Here is a 27,909-nt window from a genome sequence, read left to right on the forward strand (position 1 = left end):
TAATTGAACATCTCTGTATGATTGCATGCACTGGGGGTCCTCCCCCAGAAACAATTAATATAGTAGATAGATGTAAGTTCCTGTGTTCTGGTGAATCTTTGGACTTTCTTACCAAATCCAGGAGAGATCCAGCATCCAGGTGAAATGACAATGCAGGAGACCCCTGCAGCATCAGTGTTGGCATTGGCAGCCCTACTATACTAGCAATGATTACTATCATACTGCATAGATCTTTAACCTGTTAGCTAAAAAACCTTTTGTTTGAACCAAAAATATTATTTGCAGCACCTTGATATTCTAATTAAGTCAATATAGCAGAGACCAGAACATTTTGCTGCTAATACTTACTTTTATATGGCTATAGAGAGAAAAATGTTTTTGCATTAGCCTACATATATTTAATAAGCAATTATATGGCAAAACTGTGAGTCTACTCTGTGAAACTTTCCACTTTGTGACTTTCAGCTTCAGAAGTCACTATAAAGGAACATGGAAGATCACTAAAGATTGAATCATCAAGATATTGTCACACATCTAGTTCAGAGCATAATGGGTTTGGACTCATGTCTCATGGTTATAATTAAGGCTGCATTACAGTAAAATGATGTAATTATCTGAACTTACATGTCTACCGTATTCTGATATAGTATTAAATGTTGTGCAAATGGCAAATACAGTCTATTCATTATTTGCCTTTAGCCACTTGTATCAGTGGCGTCAATGAAGCAAAAGCTAATGTATGGCAAGGTCATAACAGCATTAATATCAAAGGCCACCAAACACTCAGGTAGGCCTAGCTCATGCAACGCATTATTAGAGCTATGGACCAGAGCTAAGGTAGACCTATGCCAAACAAAGGCTACTTTGTGTAAATAGCTTGAGACAACATAATAACCCTTTCTAAAGGCAAACAGAAATACATCAAATAATATTCAAACGTATAGTCTACAGTGGATAGTATTATTTTTCCAAAAGTAAAAAAATAAAAATAAAACGCCATTGCTGCTAATTAATGCTAAAAATCCATTGCACCTGTGTGATGCTGACCTACTGAATCGGGGAATATAGGCCTGCCATAACAAAATTATCAACGCCGATACACACACACACACACACACACACACACACACACACACAAGAAAACAATTGACAATATGCACTTTTTCATTTAGATTTTAAAATTATTTATGTGGCAACAAATAATTTCACATACATAAACTGTCATCTTAAACTGTAACAGTTTAACCATAACAGACATTTTCCAGTGCTTTTATTTACAGAAAAAGTGACTAGTTCATGTATGTTACTGTACACTTTGATACTCTTCCCTTTTTATATATACCCATAGGGTACATATATAATAGGTCCTCAGTAGCTTTGAATGCATTATAAAATACACAAACCTAAGTTAATGTTTTCTTTACTAACCGTACAAAACAGAAAGCAAAAATATCAATTGTAACATAGAAGATAAAGGATACACCATGTTACAAAGTTACAGGGAATACATACAGTACTATGTCACTCACAACACTCAATCAAAACCATGAGAAGAAGACAAGCCAATTTGACTAGTTTTTATAAGCTTACACATACCTACCCTCCGATGCCAAGGTCTTGTTGAAACTCTTCTGCTACACCATATGTGACAGAGACACACAAAGCTCATAACAATGAGTTGTGCAACAACGACCGAGAGAGAATAGCAGTACTGACGTCAGTAACGGCTTACAACGCAAATAGTTGCACATATTACTGACAGTGTGGGTGGGATGAGAGTGTGCTCATTTAAGAGACGGACAAGGGGGCAGTTACAGAAAAAGGAGTACATTCCTAAAAAAAGAAACAAAGGCACAGCTTGGCAGGAGAATTGCACTCTTCCAATGATTCCGCTGCCACTTTTGAAAACCTATATGATTTGAAGTAAGTAGTTCTTCAACACTGAACAACAGAATTTGTTGAAGAACTTGCACCAAATCCCTAAGTAAAGTACACCACAAACATTTGCATGATTGACCAGTTACAGTAGTCAGAGCCTCCACACCGTGATTCCAATAACCTTGCATTGGTTCTCTTCACCATCTCCTTTTTTCTGTTGCACTCGGTTGTGTGCCACTGGGAACTTAGGGAAGGTTTACATCCACTGTTTTGGCAGGCTTGTAGCGTGTGCACGGTTGTCCACTGTCTCCAGAGAAGTCCTCCATAAGTAGTTGGCTATTTAGCCCACCCTGTGGTGGCTTCTCCATTGATATATGCAAAGCCAGGGAAATGTTGTGAGTGCTCATACTCTGAGTTCCTTCGTGGTCCTAGCATGTACTCCCCATACATGTCTCCAGAGGAGGTGTATCGTGACGAGTGCATAGGGGGGCTGGTGTAACAGCTGTTAACTGGTGAGACATCCGGCCACCGGGTGGCGACAGGCGTGGAATGCAACCGAGGAGTGTTTCCCACAAAGCAAGGATCCACTCGGGACATCTGGCTGCTTAGAGGGTACTGGTGAAGAGACAAAATGGATAGGTGAAGCAGAAATTCTGGAAAATGTGATAATTAAGGCTATCATGAGAAGAATGAGAAAAAACAGGATATTATGAATGTTCTGTAGTTTACATTTGATATTGAATTTTATATTTAGATTGTAGATTAATGAAAACTGAATAAAAACATTTGAATGATAATACATTAAACTTGTAGTACTTCTGGGATAACTGCCATTAGATGTTTGAAACAGAACAAATTGTTAAACACTCTTTGATAATCACCAGTCCTGTCGGAAGTCAGATAAACAAAGAGAGAAGAACCTGCGACCGTAACGTCCCTGGTTTGAAGTATTTTTGCATAGACTTCTCTCTACACTGTAGGCCTACTATTTTTTTAAAACACCTAAAACTAAACAATAAATAAATAAACATAAAACGTTGTAATAAAACTTAAATAAACGTGCAAACGTGCAAGTTCACAAGTTCAACGATAGAAAAGTCAGACATTTATTTTGGGTAATCAGTGAACAGCTGGACTGGCATAAGTGGATTTCCAGTATTATTTTTGTTGCCTGTGGAAACGGACTACAAACAGTCCTGGCTAAATGTGCTTCTCTTACAAAATATTTTGGACAGTTGGCGACCCAACAAAGTTTCGCCGTTCGTTTTCAGCTCAATCCTCAACAAAAACAAAGCACATGCATTGTTCCTAATTTAAGCTCCAACCAGGGTGAAATAGTGGAAGTAAAGACCCTTTCCCTTATCTCACTAAATATAAACACACAACAGCCGGTTGTATTATGAGAGACCGTGGCATGGAAAAAGACTGTCACTATGGGTCAGGGCTCAGCGACCTCTTGTTCACGCGCAGAAAAGGGACCATTGAATAACAATATTTTAATAAACGCCCCCCTTGCCCCAGTCCATTGCCACTGGCTCAAACAGATGAACTGACTATTGAGTTCTGGGAAGGGGAGTTACAGAGCAATGCCTCCCCTGGGCCTGGGCCAAGCCACCTTTCACTGTCTGCTTCCGCTGTGTGCACAGTAAAATCCTCCGTGTTCCATTCAGCTCCAACAAGTGTACAAATGGAACCAAATGGACCCGTAGGGGTCCATCTGGTTCCATTTGTACACTCCTTTTTACTGTGTGGAAAGGGGCGATTCGGGGGCTTTAGAAACTTTGAGACTGCGGAGGCCGGGCTGATCTCTGCCTAATATAAAGGCGAGGGAGACTAGAGTACCCTTGACAGGAAATTACCATCAGAAGGGTCAACTCACACCACCCGCTACATGACTAAGTCTATGGGTTCAGGCATCATGTCCCTGATAGTCTACTAATACGTTGTCCATTTTCTCATAATCTTTGACTGTTCAGGACATCTTTTCATTATTCAGTGACGATGGTGCAGATGTTTAAACAGGCAATCTGATTGACCCATGAACTGGCTGGCGTTTCCAGCCGGCCCACACTGTAACATTGGGACCATTTTACACCCTCGGAGGCAAATTAACACTCCTTTACTGTGCAAAAAGGAGCACAAGTTGAGTTTGTTGGGATTTAGTCGTAGTAGTAGAGATCTTTGGCAACGGGTAGTGAACATAATGATCGCAATATAATTTTTTTTACACATTTATAACTACACATTAAAAGCATTCATTTATCAATTTGTAACCCTGAGAGTGTACCATGCCATGTACCAAAATAGACCAACAAGCTCATCTTGTGAGCTTGTAGATCAGACTTTTGCAATTTGTATTATTTTTTATGTAAAAGTGGTTAATGTATGACAGTATATTCTGGCAAAATGACTGCTCACAGACATTGTTTGTAAACAGCGCAGGGCTGTTAGGACTGACCTGTGCAGATGAGCGGTGATAGGCAGAGTAGTGGAGGGGGGAAGGGAGGTTTGATTCATGGGTCAGACTGGGATACTGGCTCTGGATAGAATGGGAATGCTGGTTGGCATAGCTGCCATAGTTGTAGCTACCAGTGTATCTAAAATTCAAATCAACAGATAGAAAGATTAGGTCCAAATACATTTAAACAAATAATTAAAACATTTCACTTATTTTCAACAGTATCCTCATATAATTTGGTCCGCAATAATGCTCTGTATGACATGGCATCATTTCTGTCTACCCACTCTGTGTCCCGGAAGTGGGCTGTGGACAGTTTGGAAATTTGCCTACCAGTGACATGTTGGGATTCTAAGCTAATGGAAACTACACCCATGTTAACCTGCTGAAATAGAAGCCATTGTTATCAAGTTCTGAAATCTGGCTTGCAATCACCACTGAAGTAACCACGGTCTACCGCTGAGATGTGTAATAAATAGAAAGGAGCAGAAATTGTACCATCCTATAGAGAGCATTTACGAGGACCCATATGAAAAAAGGTGGATGTATCACAAATTGTAACTGAACTTAAAAGTCACGATAAAGAAAATAACATTTTGTCTGAAGACGAAGCAAAAGCATTTCCTTTCATTATGTAATCTCACCCGTGCTCTTCCCTGTGCGCATAGACTGGCATTCGATGGGCAGAAGATGGAGGGGGCACGGGGGCACCGCTGCGCATGCAGGCCAGCTGTTGTTCACCTTCTGGAGGGGAGCCGCCTGATGTTGTCACTGTGTATGTGAGGGACCATGTATATGATTGAACAGCCCCTGGTACACACATATACACACAGAGACAAACGCTGTTGTCAAAGGGGCAACATAGGTGCTCTAACCATTATCAAAGTAAACCTAATATAGGGTATGCGCATGCATAAAGTGAGTGGCAAATCGAGTGGCAAAGTCAGTTTAACGTCGTTTAATGCAATCAGATTTCTGTTTGGTTGTATGGGCTGTCAAGGCCAGGAAGTACTTTTTTGCCACTCAGTAGGCGTATCCGCATAACTTCCGGGTATGATGTCGGATGATGTCACGCGCATACCCTCAATAGACATTATGGTGGATTACATACTTCTTTGTGCATAGTTAACCACTTGCAACCTGCCGTCCCAAATTTGGGAATATCATTATAGGCGGAAAAATATATATTTTCTTTCTTGGAAAATAGTTGTTTTGCAAGCTCACATCTCGCCAACGTTACAATGCGTTGTGAACTTGTAGATCTGCTATTTTCACAATTATTTAGAAAGAGTTTGTGGTTAAAGAGGTTAGGGGCTTTCCACAGCAAGTAGTATAACTATATTGTTCACCGCTATCGGCGTTATAGTTGTGATGTGGACTCTGCCGTCCACTTGAGTTAGATCGACTTTTAAAAAAACACTTTTATACTTACAGTATATATTGCTTGGTCTGGAAGGCCCTTTACACAGTAAAAATCATCCATGTTCAGAGAGTGTACACTGTACAGTTGCTTGTTTGTGTCTCACCTGTGGTGGTGGTGGTGGTGGCAGTGGTGGCGGCTCCAGTGTACTCAGGGGACTGGGCCGCTATGGGGGAGATGACGGCGGGGACACCCACTGAGTGGACAGACCTAGCTGGAGAGTAGGGACCCGGGGACGAGGAGGTGGGTGTGGTTTCTGTCAGCGTAATCTCCTCTTCTCGCTCTGCTAAAAAGGTGAGAAACCAAGAATGTTTACATACTGAGAGTTGATTCAAATAAGAGCCGAGTCGACTGGGGCACTCGGGTGATGCAGAGCCTACGGGTTCGAATCCGCCGCAGTGCATCTGGCTTTGTCTAAGCGAACACAATTGACCTATGTTCGGGTTAGGGACACCAGGCGGTGTCCCTAGACGTACTCCTACAGGCTGGCACCTGTCAGCAGGGAGTGTTGGGCAAGAGAAGTAGGCAGCAAGTGTCAGGGTTGACGTCACGCCTACCTAGTCGTGGCACCTTGCCAGAACCATTCTCTGTCTGATCATAAATCTTCCAATCTTCAATCAAGTCTGTATGAGAATCTAAACCTAAGCCTGACAACTAAGCTTTCTTAACTTGTCCATAAAGATGAAGATATCGCCAAGACCTAACTTCGCCAAGGAGTTCCAGCTGGTCAGCACTTGTGACCAAGAACATTCTCACCCTTACAGTATGATCAGACCAAGATTTGGTCGCAGCGGAAGACTGTGGGGATTAATAAAGTATTTTCCTTTTCCACTCCATTCCATTCCATTCCATTTTCCCAAACCGGTGGCACTTCGCCTCCGGGAAGGGCCAAAGATGACTTGATGACTTGCCTCGCCCTCCCCTGGGCGAGGTTAAAATTGAACCGCACGGTGAAGGATATCGTGCCCCCAGGTAGGCTGCTGCGATGTACGAAAACCGCCTAAGGACCCTGGCCCCGAATCCTTCTACCCATCCTGGGCTACTTCAGCCTCCCTGGGCTACTTCAGCCTCCCTGGGCTACTTCAGCCTTCCTGGGCTACTTCAGCCTTCCTGGGCTACTTCAGCTGCCCGGCTCTCCGCCGCCCAGCCTGCCCGGCTCTCCGCCGCCCAGCCTGCCCGGCCCTTCGCCCAGCCTTCCCGGGCTATTCCAGCCTTCAAAGTTGGGCAACTTCCTCCTTACCCCTTACTCGACGTGTTCCACAACGCCAGGCGCACGAGCACTTTGGTTACGCGTGGACGCGTTCCTCGAGGGGGGGTACTGTCAGGGTTGACGTCACGCCTACCTAGTCGTGACGTCACCCCCTCCTTATATAAGGCACCTTGCCAGAACCATTCTCTGTCTGATCATAAATCTTCCAGCACAGTCAACCATCGTTCCAGTTGAAAATTGCCATCAATGCTGTGTCCACATTTGCCTTTTGTTTTAGTTATTGTTTGAGTTAATGCTTTTATGGCTCGTTGAGGTATTCCTTCTACACTTCTAGGTGTGAAGGCATTTACAGATATCAATTTGAGTGCGAGCATAAATCTGCACTAAACTAGGTGAGGTGTGTTATGTAGTACACTAAAGAGGGTGTAAGGGGTTTTCGTGTTAGTTTTTTGTTGAAGAGTTAAAGCTATATATTTCAGTAATCCTGTGAATAGAAAATAACTTTTCAAAGGTTGGGGTACCTGATTTGTCTAATCAGGAGAGCTAACTCCACAAAGATTTTTTTTTAAATAGTTTTTCAGTTCTAAGTTTGTCTGATCTTATTTTTCTTTTCATCACTTCTAATTTGACTTATTTATCCTGTATGAGTTCTCTCTCCTAATTTGATAAAATTGGTATAGTGACCTGAAAAAGTATTTTCTGATTACTAAAGAGTAAAGACCTGGAAATGCAGGGAGACCCTTACTTACTGTACAAACAGTAATGTTCAGTACAGTAGTAGCAATTATTGCAATCGGCAATATATTTAACACTTATTTTAGCCAAGAAAATATCATCTCCACCCATTTACGTTATGGATTTTACAGTGTATACTGTAGAGATAGTTAGTTGGTACAGTACAACACAGTGTTAATGTTGAAAGTTTATTATCAAAATGTCTGGTAAAGCAGTATTACTCAAAGTGGGGTCCAACAGGGGTCCTTGAAGGGGTTCCAGGGGGTCCCAGCTAACGTAGTATAGGAAGCAAATGGACCCATAACTTTGTACACTCTCAGAGTTATGGGAGTCTGTGGTCTAACTCTAATGCATAACAAACAGTTGTTGTCTGTGAAATTAAAAAACACCATTGTAAAGGTCTCACCTGTGCTTCCTTCTGCCTTCATGGCCCTCATGAGCTCGTTGGATCTCTCCTGACAGTGCAGCGACTCCAGCAGGTAAAGTACATAGTCGTCAAACATCAGATGGATCAGGTGGAAGGACCCTAACATGCAAACATACACACATCCTCAGTTATTGTCTCCACCAGCCGAAGGCATGGGGAGAGTATGTTTTGCACTCCGTCCGTCCGTCCGTGTGTCCGTGTGTCCGTCCGTCCGTCCGTCCGTCCGTCCGTCCGTGACCAGCTAATCTCAGCCACCGTTAACCCGGTCGATGCCAAATTTTGCACACACACTCCCTGGATGCCAACCATGAACCTCTGCCCCAAACTTTCCACAACGGCCTGTTATAGCGCCACCAGGAGGCCGCTTTGTGCAAAACAAGTTTTTTCACAGTACACCTACAGATTTTGTCCAAACATCACGCAAATTAGTACACAGTCTCTCTAGAGCCATTCAACGAAACGGGTCTTTCAGATTTCTCAGACTCCATCCTGATTGGTTAAGATTGGCTTCCAAAGTTCACAGGAGTGCTCAGTTTCAAACAAAATGCTGCAAATCATGAACACATCGCGTGATTTCCCTGAAATTGTGCACCCACATTCCCACTAGGCCGAGGACGAAATGCCACATGAACAATTTCAACTCAGCCTCAAGGTGGCGCTATAACTGGCCCAAAAGTGTTTTTACCTCTAACTGCACGGATCTGTGGATAACCTGGTGGAGACCTGTGCCCAGAAGGGCACTTTTTCTAGTTATGTGGATGATGTATTCATGGGTTGCACCGGCCATGTTGAGGACCAAACAGGTGTTGCAAACAAATTAATTTGTTCTATGACAATCAGACTGTTGAAAAACGGACAAATTGAAACGCCTGTGACCAACACAGGCGTTTCTCACCATGGCCGGTGTGCGAGTGTAGGACTACATTTGCAACACATACAGAGGATGTCTGATTTAAGAAGAATAGTTAGAATACTGTAATGATTTTGCATTGTATTTGGAAGTGTAGCTCTGCTCCCATGATGCTCCAGAATAATATGTGAAACCATGACACAGACGCTAAGATCACAAACCCTCCTGAAGCAGAGCCTAAAGACACACAGTTATTACATGATAATGGCATGATAATAGACACATGAGGCCCTCATAGGGCAGAAACCAAAGATACGGAGAAATTAAAAGAACACAATACAATACATATGAACCTGCACTGGCTGACATAGTGAAGAGTTAAATGCTACTACAGGAAGAGGCTGTGGAGGGAGTGTGTAGCGAGAGATGTTGAACGTGTAAGAGTGAATGTCGGTTAGACTGAACTATCACCTGCATGCTATCACCTTTATGCCTCAAAAGAACAGACCCACCTATACCTTTCAGATCGGAATGGAACTGCGAGTAGATAGCAGCATATTGGCAAATTGGCAATCCATGCGTAATGTTCCCAGAATCGTCTAACCCCCGAACATGCAAGTTCGTTTGATATTGTTTAATTCGATAACGATAGAACCATGTACCATACAGCGAATGAAAGCAAGATTCCTAAGGAATATGGAGATTTTTACATTTAATAAAACGGTTGAGAAATGAGAGAACCATGAGTGTTTATAGGCTAATATCAACGTTTTTTTATGAAAGACAAACGGGCTGTGAACTTGAAGAGCTCAATCACCATCCCGACACGGAAGAAATATAGCCTAGTAGTGCATGCATGTATATGCACTGTTGCACTTGCACACAGTAGCCTACACACGCTCTTTATTTGTTTCTATTGAAAACCACCAGTAAAATAACGTTTATTATATTTTATTTCATTCAAGTCACTACGAAGGAATGAGTTGAATGCGTGCTGCGTAATGCTGTGGCCCCGATGGTATGGTCTTCGCTGAGTTCGCTCGTAGCATTTTATTGAAGAAGACTTGAATCGGGTTTGATACAGCAAACTTCCCAAGGATTATGGAGATGTTTTTATTTATTTTTAAGGTTGAGAAATGAAAGAATTATGGCCGTTTCTAATCTCAACATTTTACAAAAGAAAGACGCAAAAAAAGGCTGTTGCCATGTCTCATAGAAACAAGTAAATAGGTCTATAAAAATAAGCGCATATAACAGGGGTCTGCAACCTATTTTAAATGAAGTGCCATGTTTTTATTTTCTAGATAGTGAGTCTGCCATATCCAGATTAATTTTAATGACACCACATTAAAATAAAAAAAACATATTTTGATTGTCCACAAATATAAAGTTCTTCCTTATTTTTAAATATGTTCTTGCACATTGTTATAATGATCATTATATATATCCCCCTGCAATCAGAGTTCATAGTTTTAATGAATGAATGTGATGCATTGTGAGCTGGTATAGATCTGCTATTTTCAAAAGTAATCTTGGAATTTTTTTATTTAATTTTTGGATTAGCCGTCCTTAGTTGGGCAAATGCATTCATCTGGGGATCCTTGACATGGGAATGTGCTGTGTGAGGATCACTGGTTTAAACAACATTAGGAGAAAAGCCCAAATAACCACTTTAGAAACAAGAAAAGCAACCACAAAATAGTACAACTACCAATATTTACAAGCAACTTTACAGAAAAAGAAGCCGCTTATAATAAACAGACATGGCAACACTCTACCAGCCTCCCAGAGCCGCTCAAGTGTAAAATCAAACAGTGCTTGTTGCGTTTATGAGGTGGTCAGACCCACGTCTAATCGTTATGCGCTGAGTGTCTTTAGGTCAAGGGGCTTAATAGCAAATTGCGCAAAGCGAAAATAATTAACATATGGACACTGCCACAATGCTAAAATATTCAGGAATGCCGTATGCCATAATGTGTGTGCGTTCAACACAGGCCGAGTGCGTTCAACACGGGCCGATATGCCTTTCATAATACGAATGTGCGCAGAGCGAGGCCAATTTATGTATCACCACATGGTAAAACGCACCTTCAAAATCTAGGCCCTTGACTGGTATTACAGAAGGCTAATTCAACTGCACCACCACACACTCTGACTCGAATGCAAAGTTTATTTAATCATTGAAAGTGAGTGCCATAATAAATAAACAATAATAAATAAACAAATTTGGTATACGTATTTGACCAAATACGTATAATATTATTATAATTAGTTGAATTTATCTGATTTGTCAAAATAAGCTGTTTATATAAAGGATATGTTGAATTGGTAGCTGCACCCACAACCACAACGTGGCTTTTCAGTGTGAAAAATAACCCCTTGTCTACGATTCGGGTTCAAACATTGACAGGCTGGCCATAAGGACATAAATGACCTGATCAAGTTTGAAGCATCTCCTAAACACCATCTGGTTGATGAAATCATATCCTCCAGATGACTGTGGCATGCTGCAGTAGCTCAAAAAGAAGAAGGCAGGGTTGTTTCCATAGTTAGTGCCAAAAATATGACAGCTGACCCCTGGGGTTGCATGGAGGATGCGACCGTGGCATAGAAGGAAGCCCCAAACAATCCTGACATTGTGCTGGCCATTACTGCCACCGCGTGCATAATAAACACTGATGGCCATTCAGAGAGCGAAGCGGAATACTGCGCGGTCATAAAATGGAAAGACGGGCAAACGCGCCGGGGACAAGGGGAGGGTGGCCTTTGTTAATTAGCTGTTGTTGCACACAGACCTGCTTTATCAAAACACTGGAACCAGCTGTGTCTTTGATATTCACAGACAGGACCAAAGGAGAGGGGCAGGGGGAAGGGAAGCCATTTTTCCTTTCTCTTTTTTTACAGCCTCTAACTCCTCCAAACCAAGCTAGTAAAGTAAAGACCCGGGGCCAGCGGCAAGGGAGCCATTTTACCCATCATGCCTCCTTATTGTAGGTCAGAGACTCAGAAGACACTGTAGTTTTCTAAACCCACACACAACAGGGCTGTTAGACTCACTATTTACACTCGGCAAAGTCACATTATATTCTTGGTTTTAGGATTGTGAAATGTATGTCTTCCTTTTGTTGTAAGGGAATAGAACTACATGGATCACGTGACAGTCAAAGTCTGTTGGCCACTCACCAAAGCTGGGTGCACTGTGAAGGGTCATATCCCGGATGACTCTGGTCCCAAAACATGACCACATCAGCAGGAACTGTTGGGCCACCTTCTTCAGGCACCCGGGCCTCTTCCCTGCCACCTAAAGAGAGCATTTCCATGTGAAAAGGGGGGAAGGGTAGGGATGCCGTGGGTAGAATTAACCCCCAGGTCCGTATTGGGGCTTAACCCTCAGGAACGAAAAACATGTCAACAAGTCAACTATTTAATTTGCCCCTGGGGACACGCCTTCCTATTGAACTATTGTCTGGTGAGTCCAAGACGTTGCCCGGGCAACCACATTTTACAAGCCCATATCTGGCACATAATGGCCGCAAATGGGAGCCTTGAAGACATCATTAACTAAGAGGATTGCAATGTAAGTGGCTCTGTGCAAAAAAAGAAAAAAGGGTAGGGTAGGGTACATTCAATGCTTTTCTGCACACAAGACATTCAGAGTTACTTTGCAAACATTTAAGTGAAACTTTCACAGGTTTCTATTGAAATGAAATAACTAAATAAGCTCTAATAAAGGATGATTGGGAGAGGTCAGCCCAATTCAAAATGTAGTGTTGTTTAGTGTGAAATGTCTGGGGACTACGGATGGAAATTAGCATATCTGCTAAATCCGGTGTATTTACGCTACATTTCATTAAAAACCAATAAAGTGAAGTTAAAGTAAAATGATGTCACGACCCCCTTCCCAAATTTTGTGTGCACGGGGGAAAATAAAGAAAGCATTTGATTCCTGACCTTGACTACGCAGTGGTCCACCATAGCGTCTAGCCACTCAATGTAGGCTTCAATGGGAGACTGCTCCTCCAGCAGACGGTCAAACTCCTGATACACTGCCACAGGATGGGAGAAGGTTGTGAGCTTCACAACAAACACGTTGGATTTGTACTACATCTCTTGAAAAGAAACGGTTACATGTGGCAATATGAAAACTGCGAGGTCTGAAATGGACTACTATTCATGGAACCCGCCCCTCCATTTCTGTGACCTGTGTGACCCCATCTGAGGGGCTGACACCAGAATGAAAATGGGGACACTCGGCAGGGTGTTTTCAGGGGAGAGTGAACTTGTTTAACCTTTAGTCTCCATCATTAAGGGGTTGACTTTCGTGGTCGTGGGAATGACTTCTACCATGGTGTGTTGTTTAAGTGCCATGGGTTATGTAATTGCTATTTGCTTATGTATAAAATACACATATACAGTAAATATATAATACACACACTATATATATATATATATATATATATATATATATATATAGTGTGTGTGTGTGTGTGTGTGTGTGTGTGTGTGTGTGTGTGTGTGTGTGTGTGTGTATTATATACTTAAACAACTATATTATATATAATTAGATTGCACTGTATTTAACTGGGGAAATTCAGCCATTGCAGCATGCAGCCTGTGTGAACCCAGGAGTGAGTGGAATAAGAATCGGATACACACAGAATGTACGTACGTACGTACGTACGTGCACACACACACACACACACACACACACACACACACACACACACACACACACACACACACACACACCCATCCCCTCTCTTGGTCTACTTACGGTGGATAATAAGGCGTCTGTGTTCATCTTTCGAGTCTTCCATAGTGTATAGCGTCTGCTTAGTGATGCTGTTCAAGTCTACATTCCTCCAGTCCTCTAGCATTTGAAATGTGATGTCAGCGTTGTGGATCACAGTGCGTGACGCCTGCGGGGTCAACAGAGACAATATTACCTACCCTAATACTCTAACCCATGTCCCTTATCAGTGTGATGTGGGTTTCATGTGGAGTCTTTATTACATTCAGAGAATGATAGGCACCTGACATAGATGGTTTAACGATGTTTGCCGCTTTAGAATCTGTGAAAATCTTCTGGATACTATGGGAATAGATGGGAAAAACAAAATAGGCTTTACTCTTACTGTTCTCATCTCATCCATTCAAATATTTCATTTTGGATCTTGATAATCAAAAGAGGGGAAAAAAGTGATATTTCATAATGTAGCCACTTACATTCAAACTTGATATTCCTTAAGTTTTCAGGTAGGTCATGAAGTGCTACCTTTAACCACTCGTCAAGCTGTTTGGCAAATTTCCGGATAACCTGAGTTAAACTGGATTTGTGGGGGGGAAAACAATACACTTTAGTATAATAAATAATAAATAATAATAATAAATCAATTATAATATAAACAGTGTCTTAGTGTGTCTTGTCATAAGTCTTAGTTCTTATTTACTCTGCCGATCCTGGTTCCCACACACAGACTCTCTTTGCAATATTCGACAATTTGAAAGATTATGGTCACACCCGTGTGTGGAAGGATTCAACGATAACACGTCAGATAAACGCGGGACATGCATGCTTCTGCTCACCTATCAGGCAGTGCTTGCAGGACGGTGGGCATGAGCACTCCAGAAATGGCCTTGTAGAGGATGGAGTCACAGACCCCTACGATGTTCACCACGGTGGAGAAGCCCAGCACAGGGAGCATGTGTGGCGGCATGCCCTGCCAGAAGTGGAGCAGGAAACTTTGGACCTGCAGTCACAAGACACACATCATCACAATGTTCAGTTGTTCACTGGACCCTTTTCACCTGAGCAGGTAAACGCAGATGATTACAGTGTGTATGTGTGTGCGTGTGTCTGTGCAGAAACACTGAAAAGACCCCCCCCCCCCCCCCCCCCCCCCCCCACACACACACACACACACACACACACACACACACACACACACACACACACACACACACACACACACACACACACACACACACACACACACACACACACACACACACACACACACACACACACACACACACACACACAGAGAAATATGTCTGTTCTCATTTAATGACATTTAGATTTGTTACTACAGGTACACAGTGGGCAATTAAAAAAAAATCACTGAGGATTATACTGTACACTATGTTGAGAAAATTGAAAATGATAAAGAAATAGATATTGGCAAAGAAAAGAAAGAAAATAGCAGTCCAGCAGAGAAAAATCAAATGAAAACTTGCCTCATCGAAGTTGGCACGTATGACTGTATCTAGTATCCTTTGACAGTGTGTTCTATACATCATGATAAAGGTTGACACCTGTGGGCGAGAATAGAGAATTAATCTAAATACAGCACAAACGCGACAGCTTTGTCTCTTCTGGGGCTCTCAAAGGCAAGACACAAAAACAAGAGAATAAATCTTGAGCAAGGCATGCACACCAATAAATACCTGTTACAGGTCCAGACTGGAAGCCATGTTATATAAAACAAGCTTTAGACATCAGCAACACACAAACCATTTGAAATCATGGCCCCCCATTTAAAGCCGGACAGCTAGTGCCTGTCCTTTGTCCATTGCTGGATCTTATTATCTCCCCAAAAGATTAAGAGTTAGTGAGGAGCCAGCATATAAATCCTCACGGTCCTTCTCTAAACCCGAGCCCAGGGAAGGGCCTGGGACAGATAAAAGGCTGGAGCCAGAGGGGGCACAGGCAGCGATGCTTTAAGATGGCAGGGAAAGAGGGAGGGCGATGTGGACAGACTTTTAAAAGTCCTGTTTACCTTGTCCTCGGGCAGGCTGGAGGGCAAATTTAGGTCTTTGACATTTGGAAAGTCTGGCAGGAGCGTCCCCAGTTTGGAGCGCGGTGAATACGCCACTGTCTGCTTGGTGACCTCTTTCTTCCCCGTCTCGTTCACCCACGCCGCTCCCTTCCTGGAGTACATCACGTCATAATACTGAGAGCTCTCCTTCACCGCAATGCCGTAGTAGTGGTACCTGAACGGGAACACAGGCCATCTAGAGTCAACACCCCCCTACAACACGCACAACACCCCCCAATGCCGTAGTAGTGGTACCTGAACGGGAACACAGGCCATCTAGAGTCAACACCGCCCTACAACACGCACAACACCCCCCCAATGCCGTAGTAGTGGTACCTGAACGGGAACACAGGCCATCTAGAGTCAACACCCCCCTACAACACGCACAACACCCCCCCAATGCCGTAGTAGTGGTACCTGCACGGGAACACAGGCCATCTAGAGTCAACACCCCCCTACACCACTGCTTCCCAAACAGTAGGTCTGGCCCCATTTGTGGGTCACGGATACATTTTTATGGGTGCCTTTATTTTTTGTTTCCTACATTTTTGTAATTATTATTGTTGTTGTTGTTGTTATTATTATTATTATTATTATTTCAAAGCATTTTCAAAAAAGCAAAAGCAAAACTATTCATGAATTAATAACAAAGTTCAATAATGTAGAAAACAAATGTTTATTAAGTCATGAAAATAACCAATCTACAAGCTCACAATGCATCACTTAGCGGCACGTTGTGAGCTTGTAGATCTGCTATTTTCACTAGTTTGGGTCCCGGGAATAATGTAAGTGCCATATCAACTCAGTCTACTGAAGTCTGTGGTCACATTCATACACTCTCAAAGTTAGAGGAGAATATAGAGACCACCTGACATAATGAATTATGGTCTGGTTCAACTAGTCATTTTCTCAGCCAGTGGATAACTTACTTTGACTGGCCCCTAGTTCCCAGTCTTCGGGTTGTCAGTTGTGGAAACTGCTGTCTTATGATCTGTGCAATTTGAGAGAGGAAAAGGTGTTGGTGTGTTTACTTTTATCTTAGTGCGTAACTACTGGATGGTTTCATCAATTCACATTTTATTTTAAGGAGGGAACTTAGCAAGGTCAGAAAAAGAGAAGACTCTGAGCAGGGAAATGAAACGGCATGTAAGACATTTCAAAGGGTTAATTAACTTATTGTCTCCGATACAGAATCAATACAGTACAATCTAATATGTTAGTTAATAAAGTATAGACTACTCTGCGTAATAACTTGCAGTGTGAAATTCCCATAGCTTTATCCACTGGGAGGTCTTTGAGAGCCATCCGTTTATGACAAGTTCAGGGGCATTACTTTTTTCTTCTTCATATATCAAACATCTCTCCAACGTCCCCACCCGCTTTCTTCCACTCCCTCCTTCTTCCTTTCCTCTCTTTTTGTCTAAGAGATCGGCTCCTTGGTCCAACTCCCGGTGCAGAAACTTTAGCAAACAGTGTAGCTCTCCATTGTGTGGGATGAAAAAAGGGGCCACGCTGTGAAGTTTCTGTCAGACCCTGCTTGATAAATGAGCAGACAGGGAGGCAGCCCAGGCCCTCGCTCCTTTTTTTGTCCTGAATCAATGAAGCCTTCCTAAAGGACACCCCACACTGCTCCAGCCACTGATCTAACATTCCGCAACATCTCACCCTTCCAAATTTCCTTTAATTACACATTAATCCAGGCCCCTTCTCTTTTTCAATATCTTCCGACAGGAGCTCTGGAGGGGTGGGGGCTGAGCTGAGGGTTGGGGGTTGGGGCTAGGGTCCAGGGCATATTGGGGGTAGGTAGGTTGAGGGACTTCTCCAGGGTTGTGGGAACTGAGGCATGGTGTTCAGTGGGTTTCAGGAGAACCAGCCACAGAGCTTTGCTCCTTGCTTTATCAACTCCTCACACCGATATCAACATTTTATGGCATGAGAAAAACTACTTTGAAAAGTTTTGGTTTCTACAGGGTTCGGTGTCATTATTACCCTGGCCTGATATTATTCCCTCAGCCCGTGGTTACTGTTCATTTCCACTGAGATAGTCTGCGGTCAGTTTGCTCGGATTCATGGTTTTCTCAGACGTTGCAGTGTACAGATTGCAAAACACAATTTTCAGATTCTAAAAATGGCATGCTTGCTTGTGATGTTTTATATACGAATACACAATAATTGTGTCTATTGTGCCTCATTGCGTGTTGAATCACTAATGTAGAGTAGAAAAAAGAATTCATCTGAAGGCCATTCCCACCATGTAAATACGAGACAATTTAGGTCTTCTGATAAAGGCCTTCTTATAATCCCTGCTACCAAGCTGAGAACAAAAGGTGATCGAGCCTTCTCATTTATTGCACCTACTCTTTGGAACGATTTACCTCTTAACTTGAAAAATGTCAGTCGATACATTTAAAAAGCTGCTAAAAACGCATCTGTATTGTAAATATTTTGGTTTGCTATAGTGATTAGCTCTATGTTCTGTTGAGTCCTATTTACTCTTGTTCTGCTTGTGTCTATTTCTAGATGTATTGCCTTTGTTGCTTTGTTTGTTATTGTTATTTCTGTGTGTTCTTGTTTTATTCTATTATTTTATTTTATTGTACAGCACCTTGTAATGACTGTTTTGAAAGGCGCTTTATATATATTTTTACCTTACCATCCCTCTACAGTACAGTCACTACACATAATGTTGTCTTCAGAGTTGTTCTTGAGGAACGTGTTAACCCCATCTACTCCATCTTAATACAACACACAGCAAATAGTATTCTAAAATGGTATCAGATATTGGTCAATGGTTCTCAAAGTGGGTTCCAGGTACCCCCAGGGGTCCTTGAGGGTGTTCTAGTGGGTCCCCAGCAAAATGAGGAACAGTTTAACCACCTTAAACCTGAAACCTTTTGAACAATCTTAAACAGTCTCTACTTTTCAGATCAGAATACAAGTCGTCTCTGTCGGGTGGTCCAAAACTGTTACTTTTCAGGATTCAAAATGTCAAATTCTAAAGTAGCAGAATTACAAGCTAAAAACACGTTGCTTCGTGTCACATGCTTCGAGCTTTTGGATCGGCTACTTTTGATACTTTTGTGTGACACTGTATAGTATCAGTATGTTCAACTGTAGGGCGTTAATTTATGAAAAAACACCCAACTCCAAAATATTCATATTTCTGGATATTAAGAAAACCTTATATTGTTAAAACAAAGCAATGCTGTCTCATCAAAGTTGGTATTGTGACTTTGTGACAATTACTTACATGAGAGGGGGAGAGGTGGTGGTTAGCTGGTTTAGCAGACAGTTTGAGGGCCCAATGGAGTTAAGTGGTTTTGTCCGAAGCGTTTTTTACTACTTCAATTTTTTTTAACCAAGACACAGATGTTAAGGGTGTTCATTAGCACTGATTTATGCAAAAACTAAATGAAAAACCTCAAAAATGGAGTTAGGTGGTTTCCTCCCGACAGCAATGATATTCATTCCTTGACATGAAAAAAACGTTTCAGTGTCTGTATAAGCGAGGCTTCAACTTGCTCATATGCACACTGTGTCATGTCTTGTCACACGATTCATATAATCACCCCATGGATAATTTTTATTTCTCACACAATAACCATCTGAAATGAAGTTGGAATTGTACCTTTCCAAAGCTGGCAGCGTTCACGGGCAGTGACTCTTGCTTTTCACTGAAGTCGAGGTAGTGCATGTAGAGGGCACTTCGGGGGATACACACGCCCTCGGCAATCTCATAGTTGTCCTCGAGCCTGTGGGTGCGATTAATGTGATCAGAAACCCAAATCATGCTCCTGTGTTGATACTAGTGGGGTCCTAGGATTAATAATAATAATAATAAGGGGCTTTCAACTTGTGACCCAAAACATTTAATTTGGTGTCTTCCCGGGACGCAAATATACAAAAATACATTATGAATTAAACCAGTTAAGCTCTATTGCAAAAAAATAGCCGATTTACAAGACCACAATGCATCGTATGTTGTAATTTGGCTGTTTTTTACAATTTTGGAAACTTTCACTTTTATATGTGATAATTTTCTGCAGGAAAGGTGAAAACAACACGCACGCATACACACACACACACACACACACACACACACACACACACACACACACACACACACACACACACACACAGGTCCACGACACAAGATGGGTCAAGATGTGTTTGGGTAACACTGACTTAAATCAAAGCCATTGTAAGTCAGGGTTCATATGATATCCTGTTAATAATATGGTAATGTGACGCATTCATTTATTTTACAAAATGTTGCAGAAAAGCTTCAGACCACATGCATCATGTATGAGAGATACAATTTAATTAAATGAGCATAGTGATGACAACACTGTGTAGTAACACAAGTATCATGTTCTAACTACCTGAGATATGCAGTGATCATTAAAATTGAGATTTCAAAACGCTCTGTGAAGTCATTAGTCTAAACGCGTCTACATCCTTTCATAAGTTGAACCAAAGAATATAGTCAAATTTCAGTACCAGAAGAGTACAGAAGATCTGCCTAAAGTGTATTCAAGTAAATCAACCAAGTGTTCAGACTGTTGACATCTGTGCAGAACAGAACTGTTTACAGCAAACTGGACCCAAGAAAACAGACTTCCCCAAACTTTTGTTACGTTAAACTTATTAGATATTGTAAAGTATCTAATTTGTCCTTTCATTCATATTTTTTATGTATACACCTAGATTATTGAAGATAAGAACTTGAATAATATACAAAAAGAAACATATTGAAACGCGGGGTAAATTCTTACACTAACAGCAATTATATTGGATTATTAACATTATAATTATTTTAATATTCTTTAATTGTTTAATAAGACTTCAATCCATTTGGAATGAAGAACTGGGTTGAAATCAAACCAGCATGAAAACCAACTGGAATGTCTTCGTCAAAGACTTTACTGCTATGTCTGACCAAAACTGTACCGGATGTTCAGCATTCTGGAGTGTCACAAACAACAATCCACAACATCGATAGTATCTGACAGGATAATGTGTCTTAAAGCCATGATTTACCCATCAAGCTACCAAAATGCAAAGGCTGTACTGTAAAATCTGTGTACAAGCAACTAAATGGACCCTTCCAGATACGTTTTGTCATATTTGTACTCCCAGAGTTAAACGGAACGTATAGTTGTCAATTTCTATAAGAAATCAGATTTTGTATTTATTTCAAGTTATCGATCAGAAAGTAATTGACATAAAAATGCTTGTAATTCCTTTTAATTCTCAGACTTTGACCATTGGTAAAACATTCAAAAAAGATTAAGGTCTAGATGACAGCATTGCTCGTGTTTTGCATTGTTTTTCATCAAATTACATTTTTACAACTACAAAGTAAAATTCGAAAGGACTCACCATTGCAGAGTAGCCGGTGTCGAATGCGATTTAGAAGCTCTGTTATTTTCCTTTTCTTCATCTATAACCCACAAAACATTTTGGTGTCAAACCAAGGCAAAATAAGGGACCACAGAAATGTATTTTGGCATGAATTAATTCGTTTATCTTAAATGGACATGTTATCACTGTACGCACTATAATGCCTGGACATCATGGTTTAATGATATTTACAGCCTTTCACGCCTTAAGGTGCCAATAGTATAAATGAATGAACAGTAAGGAATGTTTTTCAAAGCCACAATTTACAACATTCCTATTGAAAAACCACGTTGATGCTGAGGAATACTAATCTGGCTTACTTTCATCAATGGACATATTCCCCAGGGAGGTGTGACTGGAATAACGTTTACTCTCACTCTCATTAAGGCATCTTTCAATCCAGCTCTCTATAAAAGAAACGATAGGCCACAAGTCAAAGAGTGCAAAAACTACTTTGAAATTAATTATGAAACACGCCACCATTTATGAATAAAATTCAAAACAGAAATTAAACCATGTTGCAATTTAAATACCTTCATATTGTCCATATAACGGACTATATTTGGTTACAAAAGTGAGAATAATGAATTCTTTATTAGGTATACAACAGGTTATAGCTGTATTATATACGTTTTGTAATTGTCAATAGCGACAATGCAACAGGTGTCTTTTTTTAAACAGTAATTTGTTCAGTTGGTGCTTTTTTTCCATAAACAGTGCAAATCATTCAGAGCACAGGATATTGTCATTCATTTGACTGGGCAAGTTGACAACTATCAATGACGTGGGCAGTAGTAGAGCTATGGTTCTTTTTGTAATGTTTTCACCAAAACGGCAGGAATCCTGCATTGTTCCAGGGGGGTGGGGAGGTGCACACACATTCACCCAATGGAGCTTGTGCACATCGCTGGACCAACCTCATGGAATAGAGGCCATTGTCCTGTTTAAATTTCTACTTAAAAATAGTTAAACTAAGTGGAGTCCTTTCTGAGCAAGAACATTGGTAGGGCAGGCACCACTGCAATCATTTAGAAATGCATGCAAAAAAAAGAAACCCTTACGGAAAAGTGATTTGGTAAAGTTCTGAATTTGAATGTATTTCCAGAATTAAAGTTTGTGACAATCAAATTCAAATGGAATTGCATATCAAACTAAGTAGATATTTAGCATCTAGAATAGAACTTTATGCAGTAGGCTGGGTTTAACCTAACAGACACATTTCCATTATAATCTATTCCTCTTCGGGCTCAGAGTTGCATGTCACTTTTTTCGGACACCATCTTATCTCGTATAAAACCATTTCCCCCTACAATAACTGGCATGCAATCTAGATTTCAAGATTAGCCTTGAAATGTAGTGGTTTGGAAAGTAAAATCTTTCCTAAAACCTCAGCATGAATATGTAGTATCTCAGAGACCTAGTTAAGTACAGTGCATACGTAAAGGCATTTAACTACTCCACATATTTTCATCAGAAACACATAATATTCCTCCTAATCTGTATTTTCCGCATGGAAATTGACAACAATCACTATAGCAGCCATTGGCAGGACAGCCTGTTGGCAAGGCAACCTGTTACATCCAGTCAAAGGGGGTTTAACCATGAAGGGGGGGTCACAGAAATTCAAAAGTTTTAGGGACTTGGAACTTTGCACTAGATGAAGATTCTACACCTAGATCTGTGGCACGTGTGCATAGAATATGTCAGAATGCCATTAGTATCCCATGGTTCCATAGTAACAGGCTGTTTAGTCATAGTCTGTTTTAGGAAATTAAAATGTCTTATTTAATATATTATAACAAATATTGTAACAATTATAACAATTTTAAATAGCCTATATTTTTATTTTGAGGAAATTAAAAAAGCCAATTTAATTGGAAAACAAAATGTTTTACAGCACACTACTAAAATGACACGTCCATCACTCTTTATCTACAAAAAATAAAAAAGGCTTTTGATATCTGTCATTTTTATATATATTTGCAAACTGTGTGTTAAGTCTATTGGGCTACTACTTCAAAAAAGAAAACAAAAGTTTAACCACTCAGTTACTCTAAAGTTAGTTAGCTATCGACAATAGCTCAAATGATGGGTTGAATCATTTGCCACAGGCTCAGATAAACTGGGGATGTAAATAATTGGATTAAATATGATCAACAGGTGAAATGGATGTTAGCTCATTTATTAATGCACTTGCAAACTGGACTACAAAGTAGATTAAGAATGATACTCAGTATTCTTTAGTTTAATATTGAATTGCAGTTAAATCTAAATTCTAAAACTCTGCCCTATTTATATAATTTCCAAAATGATAAAAGCAAAGCATTCAGTAGATTCAACTACCTTGAGGTCAAACATAATATGTTTGACCTCAAGGTAGTTGAGGTTATATTATAACCTTTAACATGTACATATAAAATGCCAATATATTTTAATAACTACTTTTCTGATGGTTGTTGAAAGGTTCAGCTTACCTGACAAAGTGGTTTACAGGGAGCAGGTGCATAAAATTATTATTGTTTTCCCCCACTGACAATGGTGGAATTTAAAGAGATTAATTGTGGAAATTGAATAGATGCTTGAAAAAAGGCAACGGCAATCAGGCCAAGCAAATGCTAGAGCCCTTAGGACTATTTCACTACATTCCATGATGCTTTTTTGTGGTATTACACCTCCATATAACACACTTCTCCGTGTCAGTTGTTAGAATTAAAGACGATGTCCTGAATGAATAACCTAAACTCAGACCGAACGAATGGAATAAAGGCCAAAGCATCAGACACTCTCTGTGGTTACAGAGAAAGTTGGAGAAGTCCAGGGCTCCAGCAGTGGAAGTATCTACAGTGATCCAGAAAAGTGGCCGATTTGCTCAACACATCCAGGCAAGGCGATGAGACGAGAACATCAGGACTAACCTGTAGAATCCATATCAGGCTCCTCCAGTAGCCCACAATGCATCCTCTTCCCATCAACGACACCGGCTCCCTCCGAGAAAATGGCTTAGTGCACGTTTCCCCCCTCCTCGGTGTGTCTCCCCGTGTCCGGCTCCGTTTCTCCCTGCCCGTTCGCACAAGATGTTGAGGAGGATCTGAGGTCCGCCGAGAGAGGGGTGGTGTTGGTGGTGGTGGTGGAGAGGGGGAGGCTGGATAGAGGGTGGAAGGAGGAGAGGAGGAGGAGGGGGTGCTGGGGGGTTAGAGACTCCAGAAATCCAGCGGGGGGAAAGCCAGACCCGTCAAAATGTTTGCTGATGTTTCATGGGAAAGGGGCTGATTTTATAGGAGCCCTGATGGGGACATGTCATTGATAGGCTTGGAAGGCTGATGAATGGGACCAAGTCAGATGGGGATGTGGCAAGGCTCACTGGAAGTCTTTTGTGGGGCTGTTTTGAATAAGAAAAGCTCCCTCCCAAAGAAAAAAAAGAAGAGGCTTAGATCTACGCAATCCTAGCACTGTGGCCTCCCCGTCTTCCATTATAGCATTTAATACGTTTTTATACACCCCCCAGCTCCAAATACACATAGAACCACTACTATTACCATCCTGTGTAATTCTAAATCCTAGTCTCAGATCCTATAAAACACTTGTAATGTTAGGCCTGTCACTCCACTGCCCGAAAAATCCAATACCTATATCGACATTAAACATTTCGTTATCTTAGCGACTCGTACGCACATATGTTCAACGAGCTAACCAAAACTTCCAAAGATGTGTGAACTTTTTCTGGAGATAATTCTCACTCCCCTCATCTCTGCCTTTCGTTGTGGCAACCTTATTTTGGTGTGCCTCTGAGAAGAGGGAATAGTCACAAAGGGGGGGAAGTAAAAGTGCAAAGCCTGAGGCTGGGAGGGCTCTGATGGAGTGCTGAGAGCTGGAGAAGGGAAAGCTGTGATTAGAATATGAATGGAACCACGGGAGAGGGGGAGAAGAGAGGGAAAGAAGAGGGAGAGGAGAAAGGCGGATTATGGCTGAATTACTCACCACACCATGGATGGCAAAAAGAGGACTTTCTCTGCCAGTGCGCAGGCGTATGGACTTGGCCTGTACTTTCTGAAAACATACAACTTTGAAATGCAGGCCGGACGTCATCACCTGGATGCACGTGTGAGAGACAGGGAGACAGCAACATTACCATGTACCTATTATGAATGGTTTAGACTTTGTTTAGACAAGGTGCCCATAGATTTAGACTCCTTTAGGAAGGCCAAAACTGAAGAGAGAGAGAAAAGTCACACCCATGTGAAGTGAGGGGCGCCTCTTATCATCGTACATTATCTCATTCCGGCCAATCACGATTTGCATCCTCACCTTCGTCATCAATGTTTGTTTTAGGCAATGTTCTATTATTATTATGACGTAAAATCATTTATTTTTATCTTTTATCTTCATTTATTGTCAATGGGAATTTAATGTTTGTGAAGTGTGTTGGACATAGGAGAGGCTAGCGCCCCTCAAAGAAAACGTAAAAATCACACCCATGTGAAGTGAGGGGCGCTCTAATCATCTTACATCATCGTCAAGAATGTTGGTCCCTTATTGGCCAGGGTGGTCACCGACATACCCAGCAGACTTGCTCATATGACGTAAATTATCTATTCATTGTCAATGGCATTTAATGTTTGTGTTCAGACAGATTCTACACTATAGCCGTTTATAGGAGGGGCTAGTGCCCCTCAAAAAGACTAACACCACGATGGCCTCCAGTGCTTTCACCATTGTGCCACCGGCATTAGGGCCCCGCATTAGGCATAGTAGTACCGGCACAATTCACTGATGACGCAATGACCTCATGACCTCAAATGAGGATCTAAGTGATTTCTGTCAAACAAGGAGAAGGTGGGATCTGTTCTCATCCTGCCACCATCAAGCCCCATTAGAGCCACATTAAAAAGGACAGGTGCAGACACCAAAAGGAGGGGCCCTTAACACCCTGCCTATTCTCGTACACATGGATGTGTACTGCTTTTGTTCACATTAAAAGGCTACAAATGAGCTGTGTGCACGTGTGTGAGGAGAGGGTGACCGTGACGCGTTATTAAAACACGTGTTTAAAGAGACGGTATAATCCTATCTACTGCGCCTTTCTTACTAATTCCAATGAATTACCGTGTTTGTAGTAACAATCAGAGATGTACAATACCTCTCTCAAGTGTCCGCCACCACCACTGAACACTATACCTCTGTTGTGTCAGGCATCCAGCTGGCTGCCCCGTCTACCCACCTACAGTATATGCTCCCATCCACCACCTGAAATTAAAACTGAAACTTCATTTAATATAAGTCTTCTCCTTGGGGCAGAAGCACACTTGCCACAACGCACTAGTGTTTGTTTACTACATGAGGAAAACAACTTCCCCTGCTCCCCAGTTGTCAGTAGTTCTGCTGAAAGCAGGTCATTTCCCTTTACAAAGGACAATTTCCTTTACAAATGCCTCTGTTACCGTAACTGCTTAAGCCAGGGGTGGGCAAAAGCCTCCATTTGATCTACCAGGTGATCAAATTGGGCTATTGAGGTGATCAATTGAGACAATCATAAACAACCATTTAAACATTGTATTATTCTAATTAGAAGCCTATAACAAGACTTAAAAGCAAAGTTTTCAAAAATGTGTCCAAAAAGGTTTCCCAGCCATTTGAAAATAGCCATCCCATTGTTTAAGATTTTCGGCAATAACACGCCTAAAATTAGGATGCCAGATTGAAAGTGATTAAGCTGTAGAGGTTTGGTGTCATATATTTTGCAACTGCCCGCCCAGAACAATTTGACAAGAATTATGTTTGAGTTAAAAGTTTTCAGGATTCTAAATATAAGATGGTACCCTTAACAGGAAGAAGTACTACATCATTAAGCTGTTATCAGGTAGTAGCTTCTTCTAGTTCAAATCATTTAAGGATTCGTACTAAACTCCTCTCAAATAGTTTGGAAACTCAACTTACGTTGATTACTTCTCCCCGTCAAAAATACCAATTGGTATTGTATGTTATATCATTTTCATCATTGATTAGCCATCTTTACGAGGCATAACTTAACCTTAAAAGGACCACTTCACCACTTTTCAACCTATCTTCATATAATTGGTCCTCACTAATGTTCATGATAAAATACCACACATTTTTTCTACTCTTCTAGTCTATGTCTCGGAGGGCTGTGGGAATTTCAGAAACCCGTCCACCCAGAGACATTATCTTTAGGCAGATTTATTTTTAAAGAAGATTAAAAATTTAGATTTTTATTATTGAGAGAACGATGGCTTCCATTGTCGCATAGCAAATTCTCAGCAACAGAAAGCCTGCAGTTTCTATTAGCTTGGATTCCCCATCGATGATGTCACTGGTGGACAGGTTTCTGAACTGGCCACAGCTCTCCCATGAGACACAGAGTAGAAAAGGATTGTGGCATTTGATGTAGTGAGGACCAATTATCGTTGATGTCGGGAGAAAACCTCATAACTAAAAAATAAATAAAGTGTTTTTTGGCATAAATCAGTGCTATTGAACACCCTTTACATCTGTTGTTTCGAAAATATTGAACCAATGGAAAGTAGTAAAAAGTGCTTTGGACAAAACTTCTTAACTCCATTGGACCCTCAAAATGTCTGCTAAAGCAACTAACTCCACACCAACTTTGATGAGGCAGTATTGCTTTGTTTTAAAAATATAAGGTTTTCTTTATTTCCTGAAAAATGTATATTTTTCATTTCCTGAAAAATAAA

General features: G+C 41.2%; 1 protein-coding gene across 6 annotated transcripts; it reads right to left on the reverse strand.

Moving 5' to 3' along the window:
- Positions 1 to 1,189: 1,189 nt before the first annotated feature.
- rfx4 (regulatory factor X, 4) lies at positions 1,190 to 27,266 on the reverse strand. Of its 6 annotated transcripts, none has more exons than XM_083763190.1 (20): positions 26,375 to 27,266; positions 25,178 to 25,246; positions 24,115 to 24,341; positions 21,520 to 21,606; positions 21,179 to 21,239; positions 19,425 to 19,548; positions 16,726 to 16,787; positions 15,758 to 15,971; positions 15,216 to 15,293; positions 14,565 to 14,728; positions 14,205 to 14,305; positions 14,012 to 14,070; positions 13,753 to 13,897; positions 12,930 to 13,024; positions 12,162 to 12,279; positions 8,108 to 8,227; positions 5,863 to 6,042; positions 4,981 to 5,146; positions 4,337 to 4,475; positions 1,190 to 2,493 (listed from the first exon to the last, which is right to left on the reverse strand). In XM_083763190.1, the coding sequence occupies exons 3-20, from the start codon at positions 24,155 to 24,157 to the stop codon at positions 2,215 to 2,217; spliced, it is 2,235 nt and encodes a 744-aa protein (XP_083619316.1). In that variant the 5' UTR covers positions 24,158 to 24,341; positions 25,178 to 25,246; positions 26,375 to 27,266; the 3' UTR covers positions 1,190 to 2,214. The 6 variants fall into 6 exon arrangements, with proteins under 6 accessions (XP_083619316.1, XP_083619317.1, XP_083619318.1 ...); XM_083763191.1 differs by having other exon boundaries at positions 5,863 to 6,039; positions 25,178 to 25,288; XM_083763192.1 differs by having other exon boundaries at positions 4,981 to 5,107; positions 25,178 to 25,288.
- Positions 27,267 to 27,909: the final 643 nt, after the last annotated feature.

Source organism: Protomyctophum parallelum, assembly GCF_964188405.1.
Source record: "Protomyctophum parallelum genome assembly, chromosome: 4".
NCBI lineage: Eukaryota > Metazoa > Chordata > Actinopteri > Myctophiformes > Myctophidae > Protomyctophum > Protomyctophum parallelum.